This window comes from Lissotriton vulgaris, chromosome 7 (genome assembly GCF_964263255.1).
Source record: "Lissotriton vulgaris chromosome 7, aLisVul1.2, whole genome shotgun sequence".
Lineage (NCBI taxonomy): Eukaryota > Metazoa > Chordata > Amphibia > Caudata > Salamandridae > Lissotriton > Lissotriton vulgaris.
In genome coordinates this window covers 373661589-373682718 of record NC_141695.1, presented here as the reverse complement: position 1 = coordinate 373682718, position 21130 = coordinate 373661589, and the positions used below count along the sequence as shown (strand labels likewise).

The 21130-nt window shown below is 49.8% G+C and overlaps 1 protein-coding gene across 4 annotated transcripts in view; it reads right to left on the bottom strand.

Annotated features, from left to right (window-relative positions):
• Nucleotides 1-21130, bottom strand: part of PPP6R1 (protein phosphatase 6 regulatory subunit 1) — a 1178344-nt gene that overhangs the window by 227564 nt on the left and 929650 nt on the right. For all 4 annotated transcript variants that reach the window (XM_086930305.1, XM_086930304.1, XM_086930307.1 and 1 more), the window contains exon 20: nt 11981-12072. In XM_086930305.1, coding sequence (XP_086786431.1) covers nt 11981-12072 — 92 coding nt within the window. The remainder of the gene's footprint in view (nt 1-11980; nt 12073-21130) is intronic.

Sequence of the window (21130 nt, the reverse complement as noted above, 5' to 3'; positions counted from 1 at the left end):
CGCCGCTCAATCTCCAAGCATGGAGGTGGAGACTGGACAGGTTCGGGTGGAGGACCGTCCCCTGCTGCTGCGACAGAAGGTCCTCCTGAAGGGGCAGGCGGATCGGGGGACCGACTGACATGCTGAGTAGCTCGGGATACCAGTACCTTCGAGCCCAGTCCGGAGCCACAAGGATAACTTGGGCCCGGTCGCGCCTGATCTTCTTCAGCACTCTGGGCAGAAGTGGTATAGGCGGAAAGGCGTATAACAGACCGCAACTCCACTCGCGCCGAAAGGCGTCGCCGTGCGAGTGCCGTCTTGGAAACTCCAACGCGCAGAACTGATGACATTGCGCGTTCTCTTCTGTGGCGAATAGATCTAACCAAGGCTCTCCCCATTGCAGAAAGATGCCTTGCGCCACGTCCGAGTTCAGACGCCATTCGTGATCCATCGAGCACCGACGGCTGAGTTCGTCCGCCCTGGCGTTCAGAGAACCTGCCAGGTGTTGAACCGTCAGAGTCACGCCCTGACGTTCCAGCCATTGCCAGAGGCGCAGAGCCTCCTGGCAAAGGGTCCACGACCCCACTCCGCCCTGTTTGTTGCAGTACCACATGGCGGTGGTGTTGTCGGTGAACACCTGCACTACACTCCCGTTGACAAAGGGGAGGAATGCCTTCAGTGCCAGACGAATCGCCCGCAGCTCCAACAGATTGATATGGAGCCGGGACTCCGCCGGAGACCAGATGCCTCTGATCTCTGCCTCTCCCAAGTGGCCACCCCAGCCCTGGAGGGACGCGTCCGTCACGACAACGTGCTCCGGTTGGGGAAGGGAGAGGGACTTGCCCCTGACCCAATCGCGGTCCGTAAGCCACCACTGCAGTTGTCTCGCAGTGCCCTCCGAGATCAAGACGTGGTCGGACAAGTTGCCCTGATGCTGGGCCCACTGAAACTTCAGGTCCCACTGCAGAGCCCGCATCCGCCACCTGGCGTGATGCACCAGAAGGATGCAGGAAGCCATCAGTCCCAGCAGCCGCAGCGTCAACCTGACCGAGACTCGGGATAGCGGCTGAAAGATGGGAATCAAAGCCTGAATATCCCGAACCCGCCGTTCCGGAGGATAAACCCGAAACTGCGCCGAGTCCAGAACCGCTCCGATGAAAAGGAGCTTTTGAGAGGGACACAGGTGTGATTTCGGCACGTTGATGGAGAACCCCAGGTCGTGCAAGAGGTCTGCCGTCATCTGAAGGTGGTGGACGACTGTCTGGGGCGAGCCCGCCTTCAACAACCAGTCGTCTAGGTAGGGGAAGACTGAAACCCCTAACCTGCGCAGATGGGCTGCGACCACCGCCATCACCTTTGTGAACACCCGTGGGGCGCTGGTAAGGCCGAAGGGGAGCACGACAAACTGAAAGTGCTCCTGGCCTACCGTGAACCGCAGGTAACGCCGGTGGGCCGGCAGGACGGGGATGTGAAAATAGGCGTCCTGCAAGTCCAACGCTACCATCCAGTCTTGCGGGTCTAGAGCAGCCAAGACCTGAGCTAACGTCAACATCTTGAACTTCTCCTTCCGGAGGAAGCCGTTGACGTTCCTTAGATCCAAGATAGGACGTAGGCCCCCCTTGTCCTTCTTGGGCACCAGAAAGTAGTGGGAATAACAACCACGCCCTACTTCTGGCCCAGGAACGCGCTCGATGGCCCCCTTGGCCAAGAGGGCCATAACTTCCTCCTGCAGAAGTGTCAAGTGGTCCCCCGACACACGGTGGTTCTGCGGTGGCATGGCTGGAGGAGAGGTCTCGAAGGGGAGGGAGTAGCCCCTTCGGACAATTTGCAGCACCCACCTGTCCGAAGTGATCGTGCGCCAGTGAGCGTGGTGATGGCGAACCCTGCCACCCACTGGCGTCACATGGGGCCGAAAGCACGGACTAGGAGGATTTTGGGGTAGATGCTGCGGGGGAAGGTGTGGTCTGACCCCGCCGTTGTCCCCGACCGCCACCACGGCGGTTTCCACGGCCGCCACCGCGTTGGAAGGATTGTTGCGGCGCGTGGCTGGCAGCACGTGTGGGGGCGCCCCTTCCTTGGCCACGAAAGGGACGAAACAAACCCGGTTGCTGACGCTGGGTCGAGAGACCCAAGGACTTGGCCGTGACCCTGGAGTCCTTGAAGCGTTCCAGCGCGTGGTCCGCTTTGTCACCGAACAGGTGACAGCCATCAAACGGCATGTCCATCAGGGTGTTTTGGACATCAGCCGAAAAATTGGCGGATCTCAGCCAGGCGTGACGACGAATCGCCACCGTCGTAGACATAGCTCTGCCCAGCGAGTCGGTCGTATCAAGACCACACCGAATGGAATATTTCGCTGCATCTCGGCCCTCAGCCACAGCCTGACCGAGCTTTGCCCGCACCTCCATGGGGCATTCTGGCAGCAGCTCCGCGACCGTATCCCACACAGAGTGGGTGTAGCGGCCCAAGAGGCAGGCGGTGTTGCAAGACCGCAGGCCCAAACTAATGGACGAGAAGACCTTTTTGCCAAACTGGTCATACCTCTTGGATTCCCGGTCGGGCGGGGCCGACGGGAATGCGGACTGGGAGGTCGAGGCCTGGATCACCAGACTCTCAGGAGTGGGGTGGGTAGACAGGTACTTGGGGTCGTCCGGACAAGGACGGTGGCGCCTGGCCACGTTCCGATCAACAGGCGCACCTGAAGCGGGCCTGGACCACGTGCCCAACAGAACGTCAGTCAAGGCTTCATTAAACGGCAGCAGAGGCTCCAATGGGCATGACTGCGGTTTGAAGACCTCGGTGAGGATGTTAGGCCTCACGGCCGCGACGGGGAGCTCAAGGTTTAAGGCCTTGGCAGCCCTCATCAGCACCACAGAATAGGCAGCTCCCTCCACCGATGCCACGGTTGGGGGAGAGATCAAACCAGGGTTAGGGGAGTCGTCCAAACCACTGGCATCCCCCAAGTCACCTGTCCAGTCCGGGTCATACTGGCACTCGCGAGCCAGAGGGTCCTCGGACCCCTCCCAACCTTCACCGTACTCCTCATCCTCTCCGTATTCGGAGTCAATGATGAAGACCGGCTCCTCGGGGATCATGGGCCCCATCGGCGCCGGGACCGGCGTCGATCGACGCCCGTCCGGCGCCGCGTCCGGCGTCGGAGAAGGTAAGGGGACGGCGCCGCCCGGAGCCGGCGTCGGAACCCCACCGCCGGCCGGAACCGGCAGCGGAGAACCGGCGCCGCGCGGGGGCGGCGTCGGGGGTAACCCCGATGGCAACGGCGCCGGGGAGGCCGGAAGACCAGCCGGCGCCGATCCCGGAGGCCCCTGCGGCGCCGGGGTCGGAGCCGTCGGCGGCGCCGGGGCCGGAGCACCCGACGGCGCCGAGGCAGGGACACCCGAACCGCCAGGGCCCCCAGACGGTAGCACTGGGCCCGCAGGCACCGTAGGCCCCGTCGGAGAAGCGAGCGCCCTCATGGCCATGAGGAACGCCTCGATCTCCTCAGGCGTCGCACCATGCCCAGGGACCGGAGGGTATGAGGCAGGCCGCGCCGGCGACTCTCGCGGAGCCGCGGGGATGGGGTCACCCGAGCCCCCGGCCGCATCGCGCGAGCGTCGGGGGGAGTCGGGGGTACGATGACGACGCCCCGACTTCTTGTGCTTCTTACCTGACGAGGATGACGAGTGGCGTCGACTTCCGGAGTGCCCGGCGCGGCTCCGCGACCGCTCCCTCGAACGCTCTCTCGACCTCCGGCCGGACCGGGACCGCTCCCGGTCCCGACGTGGGGCCGACACCCGGAGCTCCAGTAGCTTGCGGGACCGCTCCCGTCTAGCCTTGTTGGTAAGGGCCCGGCAGTCGACGCAGGAGTCCACGTCGTGGTCGGGGCCCAGACACCGGAGGCAGAGGCGGTGATGGTCTGTGACCGACATCGTGCGCTCACAGCCATCGCAATTCTTAAATCCTGGCATCCTATCAGGCACAATAGAGGAAAAAAGACAATCGAAAAACTTGGTCAAAGACCGGAGTACTGCTCTTCAGATCTGCGTCCACTGGCGCGGAAAAAAGAAGAACTGACGTCAGCGCGCGGAGGCGGCGTCTATGTACTCCAGCGACGTCATCACGGCGCACGACGCCGACGACGGACGCGGAGCCGCAGGGGACGCCTGCAGACGACGCCTACCGACGCGCAGGGGTACTGCTACGCAAAAGTTTCCGGATCCAGACTGACGCCTGGGGATATTCTAAGGTAAGGAATCTAACACTAACGTGTTTCTTTCAGATAGTGGTGGCGGGTGCCTTTTTAAAGTGGCGAGGCATAAAAGTTAGGGGGGAGAGTTTGACTTAGCAAGTCAGCCCGACTGACAAGACGGCTATTGGGGGCGAGAGGTTATGGGGGGGGCAGGTTCTCCTGTGAGGACATTTTAAAAGAAAATTGGGGCAAACGGTGCATATTAAAGATAATTTTGTTAAAGAATTTGTTGTAAAAGCGAGAAGAATCTAGACCACATATAGGATGCACATGGCCACTGACTTGCCTCTTAGGTTAATAATGGCATTGTTGTAAGGCGGCGGCAAATGTTTCTAGTAAGTTTGCTTTAAAAGTTTCACTTTTAGTAAATGCAGTGATGAACACATTATTTACCCTAGGGAACACATTATCTGGTAGAGACTATCTAGCTGCAGATTCATTACCGTTGAATGTCCCTGGCATCAGGCTGGATCTGGAAACTTTTGCTGAGCAATACCCCTTGCATGTGCAGTCAGATGGCTCCACGCGGCTCTGCGTGACATAGTTGGCGTTTGTAATGACGTTGTTGGACCCATATAGGTGCCACACAGGCGGACAGACGTCAGCACTTTATTTTTTTCCACGCCAGAAGTGCAGACCGACAAAGTAACTGACGTAGTCGTGTGCAAAACAAGGTGCCTGAAAAGGGGGAGACTACTACATTAGTCTGCAAAGCAGGGAAGCATGGGTGGAGCTGTAAGTAATCTGCAGCTAAAGTCTCTACTAGATAGAGTGTTACCTAAGGTAAGTAACTTTTTCATCTGATAGAGACTTCTAGCTGAAGATTTCTTACCTTTGAATTAGATACCCAAGCCATACTATCTCGGCGGTGGGTTGCGGACCAAAACCGTATACTACGTTGTCCTGCAGATCCGAACGAGCAAAGTGCCCATCCACGCGGACCAGACTGTCCAGGAATTAGTGCCTAGCAAATGTGTGCAAGGATGCTGATGTTGCCACCTGGCAGATGTCAAGGACTTAGACACCGCGAGCCAAGGCTGTAGTCGCAGCCTTTCCCTCCTTCCCCTGGTGGAATGGGCCATTAATCACCTAGGGGGCTGCTTCTTAGCCAGGCCACAGCAGATCTTAATGCAGTGAACGGCCCAGCGAGAGATGGTCCTTTTCTGCAATGCCCACCCCTTTTTGGCTCCCACATACCTCACAAAGAGTTGGTTGTCCACCGAGAACACTTTTGTGCAGTCAAGGTAGACAGCGCTCTTTTTGGGTCCATGCTCCTCTTTCTTAGAGGAATGCAGGGGAGCAAAGAAAGTGGGCAGCGTGATGGATTGACCCGGATGGGGTCATAACCTTTGGCAAGAATAAAGCATGAGTGCGAAGCTCTACTTTGTCCGGAAAAGACATCATGTAGGGAGGCGTGCAAGATAACGCCTGCAACTCACTCACCCTCCAGGCAGATGTAATCGCCACTAAAAACGTTGTCCTAATGGTAAGCAGCCAAGGGGACTGTTTGATAAAGGCTCAAAGGGAGCACACAAGATAAATGAGGACCAAATTAAAGTCCCACAGTAGCATTACAAAGGGCTTGGGTGGTAACAAGTGATCCAGCCCTTTCAGAAACCTAAGTACAATTACAGATCTAAAGAGAGAGGGCTGGTCTAGCAGCCGCAAAAAGGTAGATAGAGAAGAAAGATAACCCATGAGAGTTCCCAAAGCAGAGCCCTATTGGGCAAGGGTTAGAATGAATAAAAACAGTGGAAAGAGAAGCAGAAAGAGGTTCAATAGACTTTCTGTACAGTATAATTAAACTTTCTGCCAGCGGCACTTTTGGACGAAGGTCAAAAGCCATCAATCGCCACTGCTCTATAGCCACACATGAAGGCACAGAGTTGACAGTTTCAGGTGGAGAACCCTCCCATGCTGCTGTGACAGAAGATCCTCCAGAAGGGGCAGCCTGATCGCCCAGTCCGGAGCCACAGAAAGACTTGGGACCTATTGCTCCTGATCTTTTTCAGAACCCTGGGCAGGAGCGGTATAGCCGCCTTGGAAACTCAGCATGCAGTATTGCTGACACTAGACGTTCTCTTCGGAGGTGAACAAATCTAACCACAGTTCTCCCCACTACTGAAAGAGACCATGTCCCACTGCAGACTGGAGAACCCATTCAAGATCTGCAAGGCATCAAAGGCTGAGTTTGCCCACCATTTCTTTCAGAGAACCTGCCAGGTGTTGAACCACCAGTGTTATGCCCTGCTGTTCTAGCCATGTCCAGAGATGCAGGTCCTCTCAGCATCCCACCCTGCTTGTTGCAGTACCACATGGCGGTGGTGTTGTCCGTGAACATCTGCACTAACTCTCTTGATGGAGGGAAGAAATGCTTTCAATGCCAATCGAATCGCTCGAAGCTCCAACAAATTTATGTGGAGCCCCGACTCCGCAGGAGACCAGTGTTCTCTGATCTCCACCTCTCCCAGGTGGCCGCCACATCCTAGAAGAGGTGCATCTGTCACGACTGAGATCTGGTTGGAGAAGGGAGAGGGGTCTGCCATTGACCCAAACTGAAAGTGCTTGTGGAATACCTTGAACCGCAGGTAACACCTGTGGCCCGGCAGGATGGGGATGTGAAAATACATATCCTGCAGGTCCAATGCTACCATCCAGTCTTCTTGGTCTAGGTCAGACAAGACTTCAGCTAGAGCATCTTGAACTTCTCCTTCTTGAGGAAGAGATTGACGGTCCGAAGATCCAAAATGGGCCGCAACTCTTTGTTCTTTTTCGGAATATGATGGATTCTGCTGCCAACTGGAGTGGTATGGTCTTGCAGAGTCAGACTAGGAGTGCTTGGAGGCTGCGGCTGCTGAGGACAGGGTGGCCAACGACCTCTGGCCTCCATTCCTAGTTCGGAATGAACCATGTCCCCCTACGGCTTGGAAAGCCTGCGCAGGATGGTGGCTAAGATTGGACTGGAAGCCCCTTACATTGCCAAGAAAGGGGCGGAAGGTAGACTGGAAATGAGGAGTAGAAGAGGTGCCCATGGATCTGGAAGCAGCTTGAGAGTCCTTGAACCAGACTGGGGCCAAATCTGCTTTTTCCCCAAAAACATGAATTCCATCAAAAGGCATGTCCATCCAATTTGCCAGGACATCACCCAAGAAGCTAGTTGTCCTAAGCCAGGCCACACTTGAATGTTGCTGCATCTCGCCCGTCGTTAACTGTTTGAGAGAGCACAGCCTCTGCCTCCTCCGGGAGTTGTGCCAGCTCTTGCGCAACCGTCTCCTCAAGAGAGTGGAGAAAAAGGCCCCATTAGCATGCGGTATTCACCAACCACAATGCCAGGTTGGAGGAAAAAACTTCTTACCAAGTGAATCTAGCCTCTTAGATTCCATATCTGGAGGAGCAGAAAGGTACACGCCCTGTGATGTGGAGGCTTGCACCACCAAACATTCGGGGTGGGGTGTTGGCTGAGGAACTTTGGGTCACCCAGAGGTTGGCGATGGCAGCTTGCAATTGTCCAATTTACAGAAGCCCCTGTGCTAGGCTTGGACCTAGAAGGACATCAGTTAGTGCTTCATTATAGGGCAAAAGAGGTTCGGAGGTAGATGCCCCTGGCGGAAGCACTTCAGTCAGGAGATTAGTCCTGACTTGCACAGAAGGCAGCTCTAATCAGAGGACCTCAGCTGCCCTTTTAACCACCATGGCCTAGGATGCCCCGTCCACCGTAGCCACAGTTGGCAGAGACAACATGCCAGTATCTGGAGAAGTGTCCAGTCCACTGGCTTCTCCAAGTTCCCCATACCAGTCCAACTGTTCTACAGAGTCATCCTGGTGTTCCAAAGGGTCCATAGACCCATCCCATTCCTCTCCCGAGCCTAACACCTCCTCAAAGTGTTCATGCAACAACATAAAACACCTGGGTTCAATCTGCGCCAGAATCGGCTTCGAGTGACGTTGTTCTGACTCTGTATCTTCGGGGATAAGGATGGGGCTGGCGCAGCCGGTGAACATCAGTGGTACCGACTTAGGGTCTGACGCCGGAGGAGGTCACAATAGCACGCCCGGCGTCAACCCGGATCAGTCTTAGTTACGGACTTCTCCTAAGAATGGGTGAAACTTCAGAGGCTGAAGATGGGACTTTTGGTGTTGATGTTTAACCCAAGAGTGTGCAATAGGTCTATGGTGGTTTTAGATATGAGCCAAGCACGGTCGCTCGTATGCAAGCCAGCCGTCCAAGCAAGGAAACACATGGATATCGTTCTCCTGAGACACTGAACACCCTGGGGCTGTGGTGACCCCAAAAGGTAGCACTTTGAACTGAAAATGTACACGTTGGGAGGCCTGAGGTAGACTATAGGCCGAAGTGGCCCATCTTCCTTGAGAATAAGAAAGTACAGGAAGGACAATCCTTAGTTGGTACGAAGGCACAGGCTCTAAGGCATCCCCCTTGTCAACCAGAGAGGGGGAATTCTTTTGGTTCACCTTGTGTGGGACCACCCTGACATTTACAGGCTTGAATACTTCAGGAGCAGTTTTCAGCATTCCCTGGCGCATACGAAGGAACTGCACAAGGCACTAGGTAGAGGACAGCATCTCCACAAGGAAATCCTCATCCTCCTAGACCATGTGCATCTCCACCTTATGGATGCAGAACCTCATGGTAAGAAGTAGTGTCATCTGGCGGAGATGGCTCGGCAGGGTAAAGGTCCGAGTCAATAAACAACGGCGTGGTTATGCGTATAGGGATTCAGGCACCCGAGTTAAAATTAGCACTAAATTAAGGTTGATTCGGATTACGGTTCACGGTGCTTCAAGGTATGGAGAACCACAAAACTCCACAAGGTTGGAGAAAAGAATTTCTCAAAATGAAATTACTACTCCCAAGCACACGTTTAAATAAACACGGTTTCCCTGTTAGTGATGAGTATATACAGTGATTCAATAACATTACATAATACACAATATTTCTTTGTTAGGGGGTTCTTTTTTGTCCCGCTTTATTCTGTTCTTTCCAGCAACAGCCAACGCGTTTCGTCGCATTAGGGTGTGAAACCGCAACTTCCTCAAGGCTATGATGTCTGAACATAAAAACTTTGTATATGCGGTGTTAATTCCGACCCACACAGGGATTCGAGATGTCGCTATATATGCGCAAATCCTTTGGTATTCCACTCCAAATAAATCACCAATTTATTCACTCCTTTTGGTTTCCCAGGCAAAGTATAACCATAAATTCCAACGTGTCCAAACGCCATGTAAGAATAAAGCGTGACAAAAAAGATCCGAGTCAGAGTCCCTGGGATGGGTCGACATCATAATTGTCCCTCAGGTCATCGTGGAGTTGAGGTTCGAATGGGGCCAGATAGTGGGGTTGAGGTTCGAATGGGCCAGATAGGGACTCAGTTGGACTACTAAGGGATTAGTGTGGGGAACCCTCTAGTGATTGAGGCAGGGGGCTCACAGTGTTTGCGGTATTGCAGGGACTGAAGGAGGGGTATGTGATGGAAGAGAAGGGGGAAGAGAAGACTGAATTGGTGGAGGAGGACTACAACAGGATCAAGGAAGTAGAGGGCTAGTGCCCCAAATCCTGGAGCACTTTGCTCCTTGATGGTAGTTTAGGGCAAGAGCCTCCTCTAAAGTCAACTTCCTGTTAGGGATAGTGTCCTGAGCCTTTTTTGCAGGTTGGCTGAGGACCCTGCCTGTTTGCGGGTGAGTGAGGATCCACTTCTGTCTGAGCTCCACCTGTAGACACTGCAGGATAGACTAATACTGGTCCTCAGATGCAGTGGAATACGGGGGCTTTGGGCACTGGGCATTTCGGCGCTGAACATGGTTTCTGGTTCATTGGCACCAAGCTAGATTTCAGTGTCAGTTTTGTCTTCGGCGCTAAAGTAGTCCTCAAGCGTGCTTTTAATGTCGCCACTGAAGGAGATGTCAGCATCAACTGTGTTGTCAGTGACAGGAGTCGGTCTTCTGTGGCTGTTTCGGTGCTGAAGGCTGAATGAGTCAGACCATGGCCTTCAGGCAGTGAGGTATGGAAGCCTGATTCTGGTCGTCTGGGCTCCATGCCTGACCCCCACGAAGGTGGTGGCCTGAGTGAAATGCCGAGGAGGTGGAAGAGGAGGGAGCGACATAGTACTACAGTCAATGTTTCCTGTGGTTGGATCTTGAGGACCTGTGGTTCTTTCATCTCAAACTTCGAACCGGAGCTCGGCTAAGGGCTAAAATGATGGGGCTGCTAGCCTGAGGGCCCTGGCTCTGTTTACTCCTTGACATCTAGGTGCCTGAAAAGGTCAGAGGTGTCATCTCCTTGTTGCTGCACCATGGGTCCTCGAGCAAGTCGTCGATTGAGCTGTTAACACAATGTCGTTTGGGGGCAGAAGGTGAGGCAGGTGCAGTAGGAGGGCTTGTCGTGCTCAGACAGAAAAAGGTTGCAAATCTGATGGAGGTCTGTGCAGGGATACTTTGCGCGACACTGTGGACAGTATAGAAATGGAGTCCTTTCCGTCATGCAGCCAACATTTTTGAGAGAAAATACAAGGGGAAAAGCCCAAAAGGGGGCAAGGGCCCCAAGAGGGGCACTGAGAAGAACCCATTCATCAAGCCCCAGTAAGGTTTCGATAGCACAAAAAGGTGTAAACACCGACGTTTTCATCAATGGGAATGGAGAATCGTAAAGCGCCCAACGACGAACACAGCGAGGCGTCGACCCAGAGCCCAGTTAATATAAGCCTGAACCAGACAGCAGAGAAAAAAACAATCTAACCCGCATGTTAACAATAATAGAAGTCACTATACCTTGTGACTGGAAAGAATTCTTCGAAGAATCTGAGCCCAACACTGGATGGGAGGAGTACACAGAGCATGTGTATCTACAGCTAAACATGCCATGTACAAGTTTTCCGGATTACTGATCAGACATCACTTAAGTTTTGAAAATTGCCACTAAGTTTGGATATATCAGCCCTGGAGTCATGATCCAGGAAAGCCTCTTTAAAGGGAAGCTAGGGCTCCTTAACTTTAGAAGATGGTTGCAGGATTCACATCAAATTGTTGTGGCCTAGATTTCAGAGTTGAGCAGACTCCAGATGGACAGTTAAGAAGACTGGTTCCATCTATTCATGCCTGCACCAAAGGACATTGCAATGTGCCAGTTTTAAAGGGAACTGACAACTTTACAATGCAGGCGAGACATTGCTAACTGGTGCTTGCTGTCAACCGCTTTAAATAGGACATTCAGCGTGAAAAAAAGCAGACAGATCTAAAACAGGTTGCATTGGTGTGCTAGAAATTCACTCATGCTTGGTTGGAGAGCTACATATATCTAATCTGATGTAGTCGACGAGCATACCTAAAAAAAATGAAGGCAGCGAGAAACCTCAGTCACAAAGATTTTTTAACTACTACTCAATTTTCCTGAATGGGTGAGAATCAGTCCCCTCTGCTGGTGCAAATATTTTATCCACCTTTTAGTTAAGTACTAACATACCTACATTTTAAAAAGAGCTGCAATAATCTACTATGGACGACAACGGATATTTAAGAAATTTCATTTTACAAGCGATTACCGGGCTTAGGAATTCACATTTTCTAGATTAAGGAGAAATGTAAAAATAAAAAAATAAAAATAAAAAAAAGATACATCATTCACCAATCATTTAGCCGTTAGAAATATGCAGCATCCAAAGATTGTCAACGAACTCCAAAGAGGCCAGAGACCTACTCATAAGTTTGCAACTTCAGGTAGTAAATGAGAATACTCACTTTCCTCTAGCGAAACTCTGTTTTCTGTTTCCTGAGGAGTTAAAGGCATTTCTGAGATGTCGGATGAGTCACGCTGCAGTACCTCCTGAGAACTGAGATTGACAAATACACAGACATGAGATAAAGATACTGCAAAATCATATCTTTAATTCCCAAAATGTAACGAAAAAGCATTGTATGAAAAATTATTTCTCACTGATGCATTATTAAGTATGATTTCAAAACGCCTTTGAGCAGGCATTACATAAGAGACTCATCACAAGACATTTGCAGAAAGGTCAGTTACAAGCAAATATGATGCACGCCTCTTCCATGTTATGGCCTACAGACAAACATTAAGCCTGCAATTCTAAATGAAAAGCACCAATTTTGAGATGTACCGTTTCACGCTTCCCTTCTATGGTTTGTATAGAATTTGCTGCACTTAAAATCTACAACTTCGAATCTTTAGATATCTTGATGAGAGAAGAGTAGTCCATTAAATTAGGAAATATCATCTGCAACTAACTAATGATGCAAAGAATAAATATATAAAGTTTAGCAAGGAAAAGTTAAACAAAAAGATGAAAAAAAATATTTTCTGTATCATCAATCAATCAAGTTGGATTTTCAAGGTGCTACTTGTCATCTGAGAGGGTATCCAGGCGCTTGCTGCTGTTCAGTCAAAAAGCCATGTCTTGAGTCTCTTTCTGAAGTCTGTCAGCGATGGAGCAGTGTGGAGGTAGAATGGGTAGGTTGTTCCAGGCTTTGGTGGTGAGATGGGAGATTGCCATTTAGTCAATGTTATGGAAATTACATGGCTCTATTTTACGCCAGCAAATTAGATGAAAACACCTTTGTTGGATGCTAGAGTGGCCTTTAAAGAATTATTGAGCTAGGACTGCGCTAAACTGAAAGGTATGTGCTAGAGATGAAATATTCTATACAGTATTCATTGGGGCTGCGGGATCCAGGGGCAAGCACTCAACATTCTGAAGGCCTTCCTGAAAGACCGGGTACAAGTGGTGGCTATGGGTGACTTCGAATCAAGACCTTTCGAACTCCCGGGGAGGGTCCCTCAGGGATCCTCCCTTAGTCCCACTTTATTTAACATCTACGTATCCTCTCTTGCCCCAGTGATCCGATCCTTTGGGTTCGAGTTAACATCTTACGCAGACGACACCCAGATTGTGGTCTCGGTGCTTCCGGGGAAAGAGCTGGGGGTGGCAGTTAGGTTTCAGGACTGCATGTCTGCAGTCAGTTCCTGGATGGCAAAAAGCTGTTTAAAACTTAATTCCTCCAAGACCGAGGTGCTTATCTTTGGGTCAAACACAAACCTTTGGAGCTCCAAGTGGTGGCCTACAGATATGGGATCCCCTCCATCTCCGGCTCCAAAGATGTAGAATTTTGGAGTCATTATAGACAACCAACTCTCCTTCAAACCCCAAGTCAAGGCGTTGACTTCCTCCATACATTGGATTTTGAAAACTATTAGGAAGGTTCTCCCCTTCTTACCGGAGGGAAGCAGAAAGACGGTGGTGACGGCACTCGTTCTTTCGCGCCTCAACTATTGTAACAGCCTTTTTCTTGAGGCCCAACAGGGGTTGTTGAACAAACTTCAGGCTCTACAAAACGCGGCAGCCCGCCTTATTGGGGGCTTGCCCAAGTTTTCATCAGTTACTAAGGAACTGGAGAAGTTGCATTGGCTCCCAATGCGGAAGAGGATCTTGTTTAAAGCCCTCTGCATTGTCTTCAAGGCACTGCATGGTTTGGGCCCGGTGTTTCTTCAAGATAATTTCCAATGGTACAGACCAGGAAGACAACTGAGGTCTGCCAGTATGGGACTGATTAAAACAGCTCGGATCAGGAAGGCACGCTGGGGGGGCAGGAGCTTTGTGTGGGGGGGTGCGGGAGGGCAGGAGCTTTGTTAGGGGAGCAGCAAAGGCATGGAACTCCCTCCCCCTGACCCTCAAACTAAACACCAATCTGTTAGCATTCAGAAAAAACCTGAAAACATGGCTCTTTACCCTCTAGCCCGGGAGTCTCAATCTCAGGGAATTACCACTTCAGCGCCAGGACACCGGTTGGTATTAGCGCGCTTTATAAGTGTTATAAATAAATAAAATAAATACATTGTAGCTACTTCTGGAGTACTTTATTATTTTTAATAAGTCTCTTTTTCAACAGTCAGATAGCCACTTTAGTGGCATCAATACATATATCTGGAATAATTGAGACCTTGAACTGTCTCCGTATAAGGTCATTATTGGCCTTCCTATGGTGTATGATATGTCAGCTAGTAACACAGAGTGGGGAGGGCGTTATCTACATAGATATTATATGATGTTCATATATGCCAAACATGAAACTGCATAGTGTTCACTTTAAATGAATGATTATGTTTGTTGAAAAGTCCTTTGTACTTGACTATATATTTTGATATGAAAGTTTGGAATCTTTGTATGTAATGATGATGTGTAATGTCTATTATGTGGAGCATTTAGGATGTGTTTTAAGAAAAAGAGAAGTATTAATGGTTGTATTCAATGTGAAATGTTGTAGCTATGCTTATCTAAGACACTCTTTCTTGCATTTCGGATGTTTTTAAATATTATGTGGGATTCAATCTTTATATCCTGAAGAAGGTGTTGGCTTCTAAACATTGTGCCCACCGAAACGCGTCGATGCCCTTTTTGTCTGAGTTGAAGTACTTTAAGTCCTGGTGATAACAACTCTGGTTGAAAAATTTAGTTGGATATCAGAGCGGGATTATATGTGTTGCTAATGTACTTACCTCAATGCCAATAGGAATCATTAACTCCCCTGGCTTCTGTTTCCCACTTGTATACTGTAATGAGTTTTTACGGAGTATAATTTTGTGAATGAAAAAATTCTTTTAATTTTTAAATACAACTGATGACAAGATAGGATAAGCCTTTTTTAACAAATTTAATTGAATAAACTGCTTTTTTTAATCAATTCTTCCTCTCTGCTTCTGTATGAATGAGCTCTATGGTTAGAAAGTGTCTACTATACAAGGTTGCACCCAAAAGGGAATCCTTTTTTTTAACAAAGGCTGAAACATGTTGACCATTAAACATCTTTGGTAAATAGCATATACTTTTTCGCTATTATCACTCTGCTTTTAGCAATACCAACTTGATGGGCAAACCCAATAAAGTTCTCTTATCGCCATCAAGATAGGTATTTTTAAATCACTTGGATCACCTTTTCTCCTATCTTTTTGTTTTCACAATTTTCTTGAGCACTGCAACTAAGCACTATCAGCCTTAAACTCAGTCATCCTTTATGGTTGAAGGTTCAACCTTTGGGTCCACAGCTAGCCTCATGATATCTCTGAGGAAGGGCTGACTTGGACACCATATTCCAAATACGAAATCCCAGATGACGAAGTTCCACTACTGAGTGGGCTGATGGGTACTTTTTCAATGGGTTCTGACTTTTAGAACTATATCTACAACTATCTATCTCCTGTGCCTCTTTCTTCTCAACTATAGTAACCTCTTGGTTCTATCTATGCATGCAGAATACTACAAGGGTTCAGCATGATATTTGAATAAGACAAAGACCTGTGGCATCTCTCTTGTGTTTAACTGTATAGTTGGGGGACAAGATACCAGTTGGTCTATAAACTACTTCTCCCCTTGGGCCCCCCCCCTCATCCTTCTTTGTTTGTGTATAATCCTTTTTTTTAAACATTTTTTTTACATTTTGAGACGTTATTCATACAGTTGTGGGAGTTAGTATTTGACGATGTGGGGTCGGCTAAGAATGATAGGACGAGCTGGGTATCGTTGGCATAGGAGATGATGTTGATGTTGTGCAATCTAAATATGTCTGCGAGTGGTGTCGTGTAGATGCTGAAGTGGGCTGGGCTGAGGGATCAGCATTGGGGAACGCTGCAAATGTTGTGCTTGGACTGGGATGTGAAAGGAGGGAGTCAGATTTTCTGGGTGTGTTCAACGAGGAAAGATTCCATCCATCTCAGCTTGCCATCTGTGATGCCAATGTGGTGTAGGCGATTGATGAGGGTGCAGAGGGAGACAGTGTTGAAAGTTGAAGAGAGGTAAAACAGGATCAGGGCAGCTGGTACTCCACTGCCCTGTAGGGTGAAAATGTCATCTGTTGCGTCGATCAGAGCTGTCTCGGTGCTGTAGTTGGTTCTGAATCCTGATTATGAAGGGTCAAGCAGGTTATTTACCTTGGGTGTATGGGGAGTTGGAGGTTGATGGCTTTCTCCAGGACTCTGGCGGGTAAAGGGAGCAACGATATGGGACAGTAGTTCTGGAGCTTGCTGGGGTCTACCAAGGGTTTGTTTAGGAGTGGTCTGACCTCGGCTTGTTTCAAGGCATCAGGGAATGTGCCAGTGGTTATCGATGCATTGAGGATGGTGGTCATTTGGTGGCTGATCTAGTCTTTTCCGTGATTGAAGAGTAGCTTGGTCCTCCTGAGTGGATTGTGTTCAGACTGATTGTGTTTGATGTGCTGAGTTGTTCCCATGTGGAGAGCTCGTGGTCGGAGGTAGTGGTCGATAGGTGGCTGAGGAGGTTATCTGGTTGAGTTTTTACGTTTTTGTAGATAGTTGCTATCTTTTTACGGAAGTGGTCAGCAAGGGATGCGGGGTTAGAGTTTTTGGTGGCTGATGGTCCGGTCTATGATGAAGAGTTCCTTGGCTTGTATGGAGCTGATGCCAATCCTGCGGGTGAGGGTCTCCTCCTTTGCAGCTTTGATCTGTCTTGGTAGTCGTTGAGGGAGGACTTTTTTGAAGGTGGCTGTCAGTGTAATTCATGCTTGTGCACCAAGTAGTTTGAACCTGTGTTTTGACATGCGGAGTTCCAGGGTGGACCAGCTGGCTGGTTTGGAGGGTCTGAGAGTTTTGGCTGGTTTGGTGGAGATGACTTGGTTGGCGGCATTGGTGATCCAGTCACTGAAGTTCTGTACTGCTTGAGTTTGGGTTTAAGGAAAGTGCTTGATTCCGCCTCCAACAGGGTGGTTGGCAACCTTGAGCGGCTTTCTGTGCTCCGAAAATACAGAAAACATTGACTACGTTACTTAATTTGTACCTCCAAGCAGAGCATGGCGGAATGTTTTTTTTTTTTTGCATTCGTGGCCTCAAACCAATAAAGGCCTTGCTAAACTAGTCACTGAATGAGCAACAGCTCACCCAATAACGGTCTTGCCTTGTATGCATAATCATGATTGGTTGTGCATTTATTTGCATAAAGACATGGCCATACTTTCTGTTGAAAGACTTAAGTCTAACTTTTGATGACCTAAGTCTAAAAAATTAAAGATCGGTATCTCTGAAATATCATTCAGTTTCCCAAGCTACAAAAACTCTCTAATGGAAAAAATTTGCCTTCAAATAAACGGTGGAGACTACACTAAATCTAAAACAAAAGTGCCCTAATCAAGTTCCAAACAGGATTCCCACACATTGACTTTTTATTAATTTCTAGTTTCGAATTAAACATTTGACATTTACAAAATAATCAAGACAAATGATTTTAAAGAGTTCAACGGGTTCTAGGAAATTTTATTATATTTCACACAACCTTTTACAGCTAAACTGGCTATCTATTGAAGCAAGAATCCGACTCAAGATAGTCTGTCTGACTCAAAGCCACACACTACAATACCCCATATTATCTAGCTAATAAACTTGAAATATCGGGCTCCAACAGGAACCTCAGAAGTACAACCACCCTTCTCCTGAAACCTCCAAGATTCAAAAAGAAAAGATCGTACAACCGTGCGATCTCCGGTCTTGCTCCAAGAATTTGGAATTCCTTGCCAACAGAGATCAGATCCAATCCTTCCACTACTTCCTTTAAAAAACTGGTTAAAAGACTACTAATGAACATTAGCGAGCTAATCATGTTACTGTGTTCTGTTAATAACTAAAATCTTGAAATATTTCTTGCTGATGTTCTAGGACATATTTTTCCCTTCTTTTTGTACTAATCCTAGATAGCCACTTTAACTGCATCAACTGTTGATTGTAAGATGTTTTTTACTCGTAGCGCAAAATTGCACCAACGATACTAATGAATTACCTTCTTTATGTTCTGTATAATTGCTGAGGACAACGCTGTACAATGCTCCGATACCCCCTTGGGTCTTGTTGGCGCTCTATTAAACTTTCAAAATAAATAAAGAGAATTATTTTTAGCACACTGGCTTTCTTTGGTAGTGCAGCCACTTACAGAAGAACAGTCTCCTGACACAAGGACAGGGAAACCAGCCTGCCCTGCTTGTTGCTGTACCACATGGTTGTTGTACTGCCTGTAATCTGATGGTGAGCAGGAAGGTCGCTGACGTGACCCCCATAGGCCCTGGAGCGGTTTAACGCGAGCCCGGTGCTGACATACTGCTGTGATCAGCCCGCCATGCACTCCTCCAAGCGCGCCCGGGCGGGTTGCGGAGGCCGTTGCGAGGTACGGCCGGCGGGTCAGGCGCCTAAAATATGGGATTGAGGCTCCCCGTTCGTGGGGTGAGGATACACCCTCTTTGCCGCCACAGTATTGGTGGCGGCAGAGCCGTGTGGCCCAAGACAGCAACGGGGGCACTCGCTCCGCAGATCGGCAGAGATCCAGGCTGGCTGCGAACCTGGGACAGCAATCAGAGACAAGAACAAGGGGCACTGCTCGACAACTACGCTAGTGGTGACAAATAGCTAACCCCAGACACAGACTGTGGTGGTCCGCGAGGCAAATACACTGTTGAGGCCTGTGGCTCCGGACCAGGGGTAAAGCAGATCCAGGTTACCCTTTAGGCCAGTCCCTGCACCATCAATCTCCGAAAAAGTGATTACCAGGAAGTGTCTTGAGGCACTGGAGCTGGACATGGGGAAAGAAAGAACCCTGAGAGGCGCCCAATCCAATAAAATTATGCAGTACACGGTGTCTGGCCCCACCTCTGCAGACCGCCTCAGAACAGATCCAAAGCAGGGATCCCACCAGGGTTCAGAGGCCCGTGACAAGTCCGACATTCTGGAAGCCATAAGTGATTCGCGAGTAGCGCTAGAATCCAAAACGGATGGGATGGCCATGCCCATCAACCATTTGCGCCTGGATCTCAGGAAGGTGGCGGACCGGGTTACCACAACTAAAGGAGACCTGAACACATTGCAGACCGAGGTCCGACACCTGCAGGAGATATTATCGGCCCTTTAGGAACACACAGCCTGGCTGGAGGATAGGGCAGACGACGCAGAGGGGCGGTCAAGGAGGAACAACCTCTGCTTTTTGGAATTTCTGGAAAAGGCGGTGGGGCCGGCAGCAGACCTATTTCTGGAAGGTTGAATTGGCTCAGCATTCTCAAACCTCAGGCTCTCAAAGATGTTGGCAGTGGTGAGAGCCCATTGCTCCCTCGGCCTGCCGCCGAAACCGGGGGCCCCGCCCAGAGCCCTGATTGCTAGATTATTCAAATTTAGAGACTGGGACACAATCCTGCAATTTCTTCGCACCAATGGTCCGCCCAGGTTTGAGAACCACGATATCCATATTTATCCGGATTATACCAAAAAAGTACAGGATCTACCAAATGACTTTTTGGGTGTCAAACGCCGATTGCGGAACTTCACTATCAAATATAGTTTAATGTTCCCGGTAAAGCTCTGTGTACAATATGTAGACAAGATACACTTCTTTGGTAACCCACCGGAGGTAACGGACTGGATGGACTCACTGGGCTTGGCCGGCCGGGACCAAAACCGGGGCTGGCAAGAACAGAGGAGGAGGAGTGGTCGGCAACGGAACCAGCAACGTCACAATGGTGAGCAGAGACCCAGGGTACGAGACTTGTCAGAAATGGAGGCGATCCCAACACAGAACCAGTTTTCTCCATTATGTCTGGTGCAGGAAACGCAGTCGGAGCTGGGGGACGCCAACAGCCCAGTCGATGGGGGCTCTTGAGAAATTTGAGCGGCAGACACTGAATTGAGACCTTGGGGTTCTGGGTCAGTGAAACTAAGTAAGGGATTGACCTGGACGACATATGAGGGGGCTCATATTAGGGGGCTCATATGAGGGGGTTTCGGGCCCAGAGATGCTAAAGGGGGAGGATGAAACGTTTTTGCAGGGGAAGGCGCTATTCTGCCAACATACCCTTTCGACACGCCAGCAGTAGTGCGCTGAGGCGGCCTGGCTACACCACCAGTCGGGCGGGGCTGCGCGGTGGAAGTCAGTTTGGCTGAATATCTGAGTCCGGGAGGGTTATTTGGCCTGTTAAAGTTATACAATTTATAGTCGTTACTTCAAGTTGGGGATGGTAATCTAGGGGGTGGGTGGAGCTTTGGGGTGGGGTCCTGAGTCCCCAGACCAGGGTTGGGTTATGAGAATGAAGTACTACTGCCTGTGGGTGGTGGGGGGGTGGGGTGGGAGGGGGTTGGGGGAGTTGGGACTGGGGGTTTGCAATGTTGTTGTTTCTTTTGGTTTACTGCTGGGTCTGGTCTATGCTGTGTCGCTAGAGGTCAGAAGAGATTGCAACACGAGGGGTCACACTACAACATTGTCAGGGGTCCCCCAAACGAACGATGGGTGCTGCCGCACCAACAGAGGCCGATTCATGCCTGGTGACACTGAATGTCCAGGGGGTGAATAATGTGAAATAGATTCGGGTGGCAACATACCTCAGGCGCTATGGGATAAGTATAGCCCTTCTCCAGGAGACGCACATATGGGGAGACGGTCTTAAATATGTTCAACGCAGATGGAGGGGCAAGTTTTTCGCAACCTCCTATTTAGGGTTTGCTAGAGGAGCGCTTATTTGGGTGGCCCCAGGAGTTCCCTTTAAGTCTATAAACATTAGGCAAGATCCAGATGGGAGGTATGTGATGGTGGAGGGGACGCTAGATGGGCGCTGCATATGCGTGGTAAGGAATATGCTACTTACCAGTATGCATCTGTTCTTGGCATAGAGGGCTGCAGAGTGGTACATTATGAATAGATCGTCATCTGGTGTTGGGCTCGGATGATTGCACTTTGTTTTTCTCTTGGAGAGTCTTTTGTAGCTTGGTGACTCCTCCTTTGGTTGCTAGTGCGCATGGGCATCGGCTCCATCCTTAGATTGTTTTGCCATAGTAGGGTTAGATGGAGTAGTATGATAGAATACAGATAGAAATGCCCATGCAAGTGTATCTAAATAAGA